This window comes from Elephantulus edwardii, unplaced genomic scaffold, assembly GCF_000299155.1.
Source record: "Elephantulus edwardii isolate Elephantulus edwardi_28Jun2011 unplaced genomic scaffold, EleEdw1.0 scaffold00019, whole genome shotgun sequence".
Lineage (NCBI taxonomy): Eukaryota > Metazoa > Chordata > Mammalia > Macroscelidea > Macroscelididae > Elephantulus > Elephantulus edwardii.
The window spans coordinates 1,228,685-1,241,115 of record NW_006399769.1 but is presented as its reverse complement, the minus strand read 5'-3'; the positions used below and the strand labels follow the sequence as shown (position 1 = coordinate 1,241,115).

The 12,431-nt window shown below is 37.8% G+C and overlaps 1 protein-coding gene across 1 annotated transcript in view; it reads left to right on the top strand.

The window, feature by feature from the left end:
• AAK1 (AP2 associated kinase 1) overlaps positions 1 to 12,431 on the top strand; it is a 274,011-nt gene that overhangs the window by 223,765 nt on the left and 37,815 nt on the right. The window contains exons 13-15 of the mRNA XM_006882293.1: positions 4,038 to 4,267; positions 5,595 to 5,752; positions 6,964 to 7,068. Of these exons, the coding sequence (XP_006882355.1) occupies positions 4,038 to 4,267; positions 5,595 to 5,752; positions 6,964 to 7,068 (493 nt within the window). The remainder of the gene's footprint in view (positions 1 to 4,037; positions 4,268 to 5,594; positions 5,753 to 6,963; positions 7,069 to 12,431) is intronic.

Here is a 12,431-nt window from a genome sequence, read left to right as displayed (position 1 = left end):
CCATCTTTCTCAGTCTCCCCCCAACCCCAATGTCAGTCCTGTTTTACAACAGTGGCACTATGCAGTATTAGTCTTTTTGTGACTGAGATCTTTCACTTAGCATAATGTCCTCCAGGGTCACCTATTTTGTGTAATATTTCATAAGTTCCTTGTTTTTCAATGCAGCATAGTATTCCATTGTGTGACTATACCACAGCTTCTCTATCCATTGTTTGTTGATGGGCACTTACGTTGTTTCCAACTCCTTGCTGTTGTGAACAAAGCTAGGATAAACATGGGTGTGCATACATCTGCTTGGGTCGTGGTTATGGGTATATTCCCAGTAGTGGAATTGCTAGGTCAAATGACATTTCTATTTACAACTTTTTGAGAAAGCGCCATACTGCCTTCCAAAGTGGTTGCACCATTTTACACTCCCACCAGCAGTGAATAAGGGTTCCAGTTTCTCCACAACCTCCACAGCATTTGTTGTTTGCTTGCTCCAATTTTTTTTATTACTTTTAATGAGCATTTACAGAGATTTTTGTATTTCCATTCATTCCTCCAATTTTTAAAAGTCAAAATCTTCTTTTCCTGTCTCTTACAAATGTAAATCTCGTCAATCAGCTGGATTTGTGTGTTCTAGTCAGCTCATCTTTAGTCATTCCTGTCAGGATGAGTCTGAAAATCCATTCAAATGCAGATCTCTTCTGAGTACTCCTGCTGCTTAATCTTCCCTCCAGCCAAGTCCCAAGCCCTCTACATAATTTTGCTGCTTCCAACAAGCATTTCTTCAGAACAGATATTCACTTTTTATCATATACTATCAAGGACTAGTTGAAGGTGTGTTTATATTCTTCCCCAATATATCCCATCATTATAACATTAGTATTCATTTGTACAATATATATTACTACTTCCAGAAGAGTTAAAATAACAAAAACCTTAATCATTTGTGTATTTTGACACAACATAGAAGAAACATCAGTACTCATCATGAATATCCAAATAAACACTTAAAATGTTAACGCTTTTCATCTTAAACCATTAAGTATATCTTGGCTTATTGCAAGTGACTTTATGAATGGGAGCTAGCAGTATTCCAAGATGTGGGACATGAGTGCTTCAGGATCCAAATAAACCAATCAGACATTGGTCTTCCTCTTTAATTTTAGGAGTTGGTAGTGAACACAGCTTGGTTTTGGTTGCCAATGTAATGTCATGGGTGGCTCCTACCTAGGTTATTCTCAAGAGTTTTACTGTTTGAGCATGGCCCTGTATTTTTGCTGGATTTATTAGCCAATCTCTGTTGGTCAAGTGGACAGCTACTGTTTTCAAATCATCTATAGCCTGTTCTTCAGAGTTTGATATTAACAGAATATTATCTATGTAATATGTAATTATAGTGGATATCTAGACCAAGTCCAAGTCTCTTCTAACCAAGCAATGACTGTTGCTGTTGTTGTTGTTGTTTTCATGTGCCATTGAGTCACCTACAACTTATCATGACCCTATGTATAACAGCTCTGAAGCTTTCCCTGTCCTGAGCCAGTCTCACAATTCTGATACACCTACTCCCATCGCCCCAGTTATTGTATCAATCCATATCCTTTGGAGTCTTCCTCTCCTTTGCTGTTCCTCCACCCTGCCAAGCATGATGTCCTTTCCGAGGACTGATCCCTCCTAGCCACATGCCTAAGTTTGTGAAACAGAGCTTCCAAAATCTAGCCTCTGAGGAGAAACTTTTCTTGGTGGTCCATGGTATACTCCAGACTCTTCCCCAGCACCACAACTGAAAGGAATTGATTTTTATGCCATCATCCTTAATCATTGTGCAGCTCTCTGATGTGTAGCAGGTTTTTGTGATGGCCATGGCCTGTATCAGGTGCACCTTAGTCTGTAGACTGACATCCTTGCTTCTCGGTACTCTGAAGAGGTCCCTGACAACAGATTTTCCCAGTGCAGTTTGTCTTTTGATTGCCTGACTTCTGGTGTCAAGAATGTTGATTGTGGAGCCAAGCAAGCTGAAATTGTTAACAAACTCAATCTCTTCTCCATCTATCATGGTGCTGCCAATTGGCCCAGTGGTGAAAATCTTGTCTTCTTAGGGAAATGAATTCAAATAACCCTGTGGTAGTATTGTAGAGGTATTCTGATATTCTTCCTATGAGACAGCATATGGTTGTTGGCTCTTTTTTGAGATTGGGATGGATAGAAATGTATTTTTCCCTTTCTACTATTTTTATTGGTTTGCATCTAATAATTTCATTCAGAACCACAAATACTGCCCCTAAAGTATGACTCTTAACAATTCATTTTAGTAATAATTCCTCAGGAAACTTCAGATAGTGATCTATAAACTTATGTATTTCCTTCATGCCATACCTCTTGGCTACAATAGTTTCTAGATCCTGTTCATTTACCTCCCAGACTACCTTTTAGATGACCACTCATTGGACATATAATTCCACTTGCTCCCTCACAATTTTTTTTTTTTATGTTCTAGCAGATAATGAGATTTAGGGTTGTAACAATGTCCTGATTGGACTGGATTCAGTTCTGATACCAACCCTTTACTTCCTACATTCTTCCCTTGCATTTGCTGCCACTATTCATAACAGAAGCCAAGGAATTTTAAGTTTCAATCTTCCTTATCACTTTGTATTTCTATAAGCATACATTTAGCCATCTCAGAAGTTAGATCCTCCAACTTTATATCCCATGAATAATTTTTGTCTTGGGTAACTGACTACAACATAATAGCTGCATGAATTCCATCCAAATTCTCATTTTCTTGTTTACACCTTTTTCTCCAAAGCTACATGTTACAGGGAGTCTGGACCTTTGCAGTGAATCCCCTTTCTAACACCAATTAAATCCATAATTCATACTTTTAAGATAGTAGCATGATGCTGGGAGGGTCTTTTCCTTGGAGAGGGACATGATGCTAGAAAGGTTGGAGGGTTAGAGAAGGAGGAAAAGACCCTCAACCAGGTGGATTGACACAGTGACTGCTGCAATGATTCTTCTGCATCAGGAAATGTGAGGATGGTACAGGATAGAGCAGGGTTCAGGTTTTTTGTCCACAGGGTTGCTATGAGTCATACTCGATTCAGTGGCCCCTAACATAACAACAGGACAGTAGCAGACCAGTTACAAAAAGGGTGAAGTGAACAGTATCCCAATTGTGTAATCTGAAACAAGAAAAGAATAAAAATAAAGAAAAAGAACAGATGTTTGATCTGCTATACCACTCCATAATTTCTAACATCAGCAGTCCTCCTTCATTCAGTTCCCAACTCCTTTATGTTCCTTGTGGTCAGTGGTTCATGGGAAGGTCTCGCAGAAACGTAAACACGTCATGAAATGACTCAGTATGCATGTGGGTGATGCAGGCTGGTGGTTGCACAGACTGACGCAGCTGAATACTGTGTCCTAGGAGAGTGAGTGTCCTAAAAGAGGACTCTGGTGAACTTACATAGGACTTTAGAAGGGTGGGGCTTGTGTCCCTCCTTAATCCAATGTCCTTAATACAGAACATACTTCATCACAAAATAAACATCTCGTCAATGGCTAGGAAAGACATTTTGAACAATAAATCTTTGGCACCACAGTCACTCACATACATAGTAACCAGTTTACTGTGATAAACTGTGCATGTGAATAACCATTCCTTGTCTGCATAAATATACCCATTGCCATCAATTTGTTGCTAACTCATAGCTACAGAGTTGAAATCTAGGTCCTGAGAACTTTAAGTAGTTTCTGCAATCTTCTGCTCTAGTTTGAATTACTTATTTTCACACTATGTATTATTGCTAATGAACATTCAAATTTGTATCTAAAAGTGCCAGAAAAACACATTCTATCAGTCACAGAGTGACACCTCAGATTGTCAAAGCCTCATCTAGCTTTCTGGGTGTTACTGATAAATTTAAGCTATTTGAATCCTATCTTAAGTTAGCTTTTGTGTGATGATTTTGTTATATCTATTCATTGTTTTTTTCCTTTTCTGCTTTTTAAAAAAAACAAAACGAAACTACCTCTCTGCCTTGAAGATTCAAGCCCCCATAAGACAACAGCCAAAGGTTCAGACAACCCCACCTCCTGCTATCCAGGGACAGAAGCTCGGATCTCTCACTCCTCCGTCATCTCCCAAGACCCAGCGGGCTGGTCACAGGCGAATTCTTAGTGATGTAACCCACAGTGCCGTCTTTGGAGTTCCTGCTAGCAAATCAACTCAGCTCCTCCAGGCAGCTGCAGCTGAAGCCAGTCTCAATAAGTCCAAGTATGTAGAACTTGCCTTTTGTCTTTGTTATTTATTTTTGAGAGTAATTTGTCATTAGCCATTAATGCTATGAGTCTTTGTGTATCATTATGAACGTATGTATAATGTATCTGTTTTATAAAAAATTAAATTTGCCTGTAGTACATGTGTCACACTGATCTCAAGAAAAAAACCATTTCCTGCTTTACTCATTCTTTCCGTTCTCTCACTCATTCCATGCTCTGAAATACTTTCTGAAGCCTTAATCTAACCAACTCTCTTCATACTGAAAATTCCTCATTGACTTGCTGTTCCCTGTAGGATAATATCTGAATTTAGCAGTTATACACCAAGACCTGTTGTATCACACTGGTAGACTTTCCCCCTTCATGAGCCCATTGCTCATCCTGTTCTTTCTTTTCCACTCTTCCCTCTCCTCCTTGTGCACCTAGGAAAAGCTTATTTATTCATCAAGATCCATATATAAGGTTATCTTCCCTTTACATCATCTAAGCTCACTCTGATATATATCATTCATTGTCAGGCTTTTCTTGAGCATGTATTTAATTGTATTATCACTGTTTAATTGTGTGATAGCACTTAACAACAGCTAATATGTGGCTTGTTGACCTACTCTGGGAGTTCTTCCAAGACCAGGCCCTTGAAAACATGTTGACCTTTATAAACCTAGTGATGTCTCTGTGCTGAACATACATTGGTTTTCAATGACTGTTGATTGAACACATTTTAGACCCTCAGCTTTCTTGGAACTATGATTTCCAAAGTTAAAATCTTTAAAGTAACTCATTTGCTAAATTAAAAAGGGTATTAAGGGATACTTTAGAAGGAGATTAGATAATGATGATATTGAAGCACATTGTGATGCTGTCTTTATTTCTTTTTCATTTTGATGGTGATCACTGATAGTGACCTTTAATTCTGTTAATGTCAGATCCTGAAAAATGAGATGCAACCTGAATAGCCAACAGTTCCATCCCTGTAGGGGCCAGCCATTGTGGCTACTTATTGTGGGCACCACAGGATGCAGAAGATTAAAAGCAAGTTGTTTTGGAATACTGACTTGAAAAGGAGATGCAGCCAAGACCAGTAAACTAAGTAAGAGATTAAAGAACTAATGGTAGGTAGTAAGTCATGAAGAACAGGGAGCGGTTTATTTCACAAAATGGAAAGGGTGTCAGTAGAAGCCTTAAAGTTGACATGGAAAGCTCTTTTAGAATACCTTGGAAAATAATGGTTTGACCCAGAAAAGAATGACAAAATAAATGTTCAACTTTTATATGTTGGTTTTTTGGTTGTTTTTTTTTCATGGGGATGGGAATCTACCTAGGTCTGCAACCACTACCCCATCAGGCTCTCCTCGGACCTCCCAGCAAAATGTTTATAATCCTTCAGAAGGTTCTACGTGGAATCCCTTCGATGATGACAATTTCTCCAAACTCACAGCTGAAGAACTACTAAACAAGGACTTTGCAAAGCTGGGAGAAGGTGAGTAATTGGTGTTTTTTTGAGATTCTTTATTATAAATTCTTTCTTCCAGTACATAAGAGTTTTGTTGCTGTTAGGTCATGTTGAATTGAATACAACTCTTATCAACCCTATGAACAACAGATCTGAACCCTGTCCAGCCTCACAATCTGACACAACCATCTCTGCAGTCACCATTTCTGTACACCTGGTTAAAGGTTTTTCTATCCTTAGCTGTCCTTCCGCCTTTGAAAGCATGATTTCCCTCTCCAATGAATGAATAACCTCTCCTATCAACATGCCCAAAGTATGTGAGACAAAACTTTATCAACTTTGCATCCAAGTAGTACTCTGGCTGCACCTTCTTCAATAACTCCATCTATTCTTTTGTCAGTCCATGGATTCATTCAGTACTCTTGTCGAACATCACAGTTCAAAAGTATCAGTTCTTCTTCTGTTATCTTAGTTAATGTCCAGCTCTCAGATGCATAGCAAGTGACTGAAAAGGCCTTGGGCTGAATCAGGCAAACCTTAGTCCTCCAATTGGCATCACTGCTTCTCAATAATTTGGAGAGGTCCCTGACTACAGATTCTCCGAATGCAATATGACTGCTGATGCCAGATGTATCATAATGTTGCCTATTGCTCCAGTGACAAAGACTTATTTTCTTGACTTTGAGATGCAGTCCATAATGAAGGCTGCAGTGTTTAACCCTCTGTAGCAAGAGCTTCAAGTCCTCATCACTTTCAGCAAGCAAGGTTTTGTCATCTGCACAACAAAGGTTATTGATGAGTCTTCTTCCAATCGTGATGCTACATTCTTCATAGAGTCCAGTTTCTTGAATAATTTGCTCAGCACACAGATTGAATAGGTGTGGAGAACATATACAACTCTGACACACACCTTTCATCATCTTAAACTATGAAGTGTTCCCCTGCTCTATTTTCACAACAGCCTCTAGGTTTCTCACCAGCACAATTAAGTGTTCTGGCATTCCCATTCTCCATGTTAGCTATGTTTGTTGTGATCCCCCTGTTCTTTCTCCCTCACCTCCCTTTTCCTTCTCCTTCCCTTTCCTCCTCTCCCTCCCCTGACTTTATCCTCCCCTCCCCTCTCAATTATAAGCTCTCCCCCATTCCCTCCTTCCCCTCTCTGTGACTATGTGTACATATTTATGTATTTATTACAATATTCTGACTGAAATGAACTGAGTGATGTTTCATCCCTCCAGGCAAACATCCTGAGAAACTTGGTGGCTCAGCAGAGAGTTTGATCCAAAGCTTTCAACCAACTGCAAGAGATGCTTTTACAGCTTCCTCATTTCCTGCCCCAACTGGTTAGTATGGCAAAACATTCTGAAACATAATGTTCACTCTTATCTTCTTTTGTTTTTTCCACATACCAGTTAGAGCACAGGTCTTCACAATAAGATATATTTTCTTTAATTCACAAAAGTTTCCATTGAAAAAGGTAGGAATGGAGAATATTATAGAATCACTTTGGATTAAAAGGACAGGTTTATCTGGCAGTATTATACACAATGGTTCTCTATTTCATGGATATGTCTAAATGTTTCTAAATTTTAAGAGCAAGAGCTACCTGATATTTAGCCAAGGGAATTCCATTCCTTATACAAGGAGCTTGTTAGCTATGTTACTCTCTTATCATTGTTTAGATTCTTAGGAATGTTGTAAAGACTTTTTTTTTAACAGTTCAGTTGTTTGTCCTGTGTGTTAAGAAACTGCTGCAATGTGTGTGTTTTTGTGTATCTGTGCATGCTTATGATGTAAGGAAGTTTAAAAATGGCATTAAAAAGCATTAAGAACATAATCTCCTTTATTAATAAGAATTTTCTTTATATTCACTATCTAAAACTTGATGGTTTATAATAATAAAAGTATAGAGAAATAGTTAAAATCCCTGTGATCCTACCAGTAAGGACTAGCACAAAGGTACCATTTTGATGTTTCAGTGACATTTAATAATTTTTTCTAAGATAACAGATATTTTTTTAAAACTTATGAAAGTCATCTTCCTCACTGCAATGCATGGATTACAATTATGTACATAATTTTAGGCTTCAATATAAGACTGATGCACATCTTTATTTGATACGTTGTTTTAGTTAGGGTTTATTTACGTGTATATGACCCGTAGTGAGCCTGTGAACAATAGACCTGAACCCTGCCTTATCCTGTACCATTCTCATCATCACAGACATATGTGAACCCATTGCTGCAGTTACTGTGTCAATTCATCTTCGTGGGGGTCTCCTCTCTTTCACTGAATACCCCCTTTTTCATAATGTCTATGATAAATCAGCATGCCTTCACTTAACACACTGTTGATATCCTCATGCCAGACAATCTCACCTGGATGAGAGGTGATGACTGTGGTTCCATTGTCAAGAAACTGGCTTTTGGAAGCCGCATAAGGAAACCTTCAACCAGCTATATGTCCACATACATGAAAAAGTCTTCTAGTCTAGTAAAAATAGCATGATCTTTCTGATCTAAAGCAATAATAATATCTCGTGGGCCCGCTCCTGGGTTTTGGTCTCCATCACTATTGAATGTTATCTTCTTTTTTTTTTTCTTTTAAATTTTATTTTATTAATTTTAATGAACATTTACAAAGATTTTGGACCTCCATTTGTTCATTGTTGACCTTTGCCCCCCCCCCCGCCCCCCCCCCCCCCAGTTCGCTCCTTTCTTTGAAAAGTAAAAGAAAAAATTATTTCATTTGTATACAATCCCCCGCACCCTTCCCACCATCCCAAGTACACTCCACTATGTGACCTTAATTCTGGACTTTTGTGATAACAATAATACCCTATCATACATCACTTTTAAATTGTCCTCTCCCTCGTCTGTTTCAATGCTGTATACATAATTTATCCAGTTTTTCTCAGTCTTACCCCAACCCTGATGTCAGTCCTATTTTACAACAGTGGCACCATGCAGTATTTGTCTTTTTGTGACTGAGATATTTCACTCAGCATAATGTCCTCCAGGATCACCCATTTTGAATAATATTGCACGAGTTCCTTGTTTTTCAATGCAGCATAGTATTCCGTTGTGTGAATATACCACAGCTTCTCTATCCATTCGTTTGTTGATGGGGGAATGTTACCTTCTTAATAACAGTCTAGATGGATGAGGTAGATCTTTAATGCCTTTGTCAGTATTAACTCAAACCATCTTCCTTCCTTCTTTGCAGCTATTACATCTGTGTTAGGGCTGATTCATCTCCCATAGCTCTGGCACTCTGTGCACACAGACTGAATTTGCTAACTATTCAGGTCCAATCTGATGAATTCTTACTTACCTTCAGGTACCTCAGCAGTCGAGACAGCATTCCACTGCCCCTTTCTTACCTCCTTGGCATTCACATTTGTCACAAATCACATTATTTTGCAGAGCTATTTTCTTACTGGACCATTACATAACTCTTGTTACTGAGAGTTGATGCACAACATTTTCCCCTCCTTTCTCTCCACATTCTTCCAGTGCCTCCAAAAAACATATCAAAGATGCCCATTAGTGAGCCCAAACCACCACCTGCTCCACCCTCTCTGATGGCTTGTCCTCCTTTATCATATGATTCTCTTTTCTTTGCATCAGAAAGCACTTCATAAGCTTGGTAAATCTGTTTAAACTTCTCTCTTTCATTTGGATTTTTATCAGGATGATACTTCAAGGTCAGTTCCCTGTAAGCTTTTTCAGCTCTTCCTGGGTGGTATTTGGTTTGATGTCTCCAGAAACTATGAACTTTGATAAATGTCCATAGTTGTAGAAAGACATCAGGCCTTTTGTTCATAGGGTTGCTATGAGTTGTGCTGGAATCGACGGCAATCAACAGCAACAACAAAGCACGATAGTAAGTGGTTTCCTTCACCATTCTGTATCATCCTTAAGTTGGCCTAGGCTAGTGTGGTGGAGTGAGAATGGGCACACCACTCTGTGCAGTTAGGCCAGCTGCTGCTCCTTGGCTTCTGTTTCCTCTTTTGATTTCTTGACTGATGTTACCATAAGTGTTGATTTTCGATCCAAGTAAAATGAAATCATTGCTAAGTGAAGTAATTTTTCCATCTAGAATGATATTGCTCATTTTCATGTTATATATGATAATATATAAATATAATATTTGTCATATCTGTGCACATACATATGTATACATACATTATATCCATGTTGTTGTTGTCGTCATTATACGCCATGGAGTCACCTGAGACTCACAGCTACCCTGTGTACAACAGCTCTGAAACCTGCCCTATCCTGAGCCAGTCTCACTGACTCTGACACACCTACCCTTGTTGCCCCAGTTACTCTATCAATCCATCTCATCTGGCTTCTTCCTCTCCTTCAGTGTCTCTCCACCCTTCCAAACTTGATGTCCTTCTCCAAGGACAAGTCCCTCCTGGCCATGTGCCCAAAGTATGTGAGATGGAGCTTCAGAATCCTATCCTCCAAGGAGAAACTTCATTTCATCCTTTTCAAAACAGACCTATATGTATACTCATTGTACATAACAATTTTTTTTTTATTTTTTTTTTTGTACATAACAATTTTTGAAACCTAAATTTTTCACATAATGAGTCTGGCACGTATCATTTAAAAAAGATTTATAAAGTATCTGCATTTTGTTCTTTTATACAGACATAATTCTAATTTAACCAAGATCTCTTTAGCCATTAAATTGATTTCAGTGTTTTATATTGAGAATCACTCCATGTGGGTGTATGGTTTTGAATATATTTTTTATAAGAAATGGAATTTATAATCTTCTGAAATAGGTATTTTTCTTAAATAGGCTAATTAACATCTGTTTTAAGCTTATCTGTTCTTAATTCTTGCTTCCCTTAAGTGTATTAGTTTTCCAACCTCATAAACTTATTCTGACTAGTACCTTGGCTGCCACTCTATAATATTATATGTATTGCTTTCGTATTTTTTTTTCCATTTTTTAGATTTTTTTTATGTTGCAGATTTTATATCTTCTTCATGAGTTATGTAGGATATATTTCAGTTGCATTGTATGCCCTATTCAATTTTTAGTTTAGAATATTACCAAGAGATAGAATCTGTGATTCAATTTGTTACTCATTTTATAAGTGGTTCACAGGCATTAGTAGTTTTCTGTTAGTTGGTGATACAGTGCTTAAGTGATCAGTTCCTAACTAAAAAGATGTGATTTGAACACTCCAGCCGCTCCACAAGAGAAAGATGAAACAGCCTGCTCTTCAAAAATAGACCTGTTTTGGTTTTCTATAGTATAATACTTAATGAAAGAATAGGTACATACTTTAACTGTATCTTGATGGATACTTATGGGGCCGCCTTTAACGTAGTGCTCAGTGTATCAGGCTGTAAATGGTGAAGTTGACATCTTGAAACATTTTTTATAAGAAGATGGACCGTCTCCTCCAGTAAAGATGTACAGCCACAGAAACCTGTAGAGGCTCAGCTCTGCCTCTTACCTGGTCTGATGGTGGCCATATGTTTAGAGTTGAGTGCAAGCCAAAAGATCAGTAGTTGGGGAGTCTTGGGTGACATAGTCCCTAGCATCTTGCACCACTAAATAAACAACAAAAGGTCAGTGATTCAAATCCAACAACCACTCTGAGAGAGTAAGAGGAATAGTTTGCCTTAGAAACTTACTGGAAGGTTGTGATGAGTTAGAATCCATTTGACAGAAGTAGGTTTGTTTTATTGATGAATATTTAGTTCATAAGCAATTTTTTGTCATGTAAACTGTATTGAAGGTAAATTTTGTCTTTTTTAATTGCATTAAGAGAAATTTTAGGGTATTATTCCTTTTATCCAGAAATGTGTATTTTAAGGCTTTTTCCCCCCTCCCCTCTGAATCATGCTAGTTCTTCATTTGAGGGTAGATTGAAATGTTAACAAACAAAGCACATCCATATGTTCAACAATAACGACAATTAGGATGCAATTTTTGTTGTTTTTTTTAAAATTTTTTTTCATTTTATATTGGTTTGTATATAAAATTTTTATACATTGTGTTTCATTCATGTACATTGTGTTTCATACTATCATTCATACACAGTGTTTTTTTAAATTAATTACTACTGATCCATGCCTATTATTATGCTATCTTTCCAAAACCCTTTTGAATCTTTCCTCTTCTTTCACCTCCCCATCCATCTGTCACATAAACCCAGCTTTCCAAGTGATTTCCCCCTTTCCTCTTTTCTCCTTCCATTTTTGAACATTAATGCACATCTTTCTAGTTATCCTTCTATTTTTATATTAGTCCTGATCAGACTTGGCTTGTTTGCTCAGCATAATGCTCTCAACACTCCCATGTTATATAGTATTTTACAAAATTGTTGTTCCCAAGTGCTGTATAATATTCCATTGTGTTAATGTACCATAATTTCTCAGTCCATTCCTTTGTTGATGGACATTTTGACTATTTCCATTTTTTTGCTTTTGGGAATAATCCTACCATGAACATAGGTGTATGTTGTCAACCGAGGGTAAAGTATTAACAAATGAGACAAAACATCAAGAATGTGTAAATAATCAGAGAGGTAAAGCAAGGGGCAAGCAGTTCAAAGAACTGAAGTACTGAACCCAGCTTCCCTGTGCCTTTATTGAAAATTGCCAGGGAGCAAATCATCAAGAGAATTCTATGCAAATGAAGCCAAGCTCTTTCTATTGAAAACCTTATGCT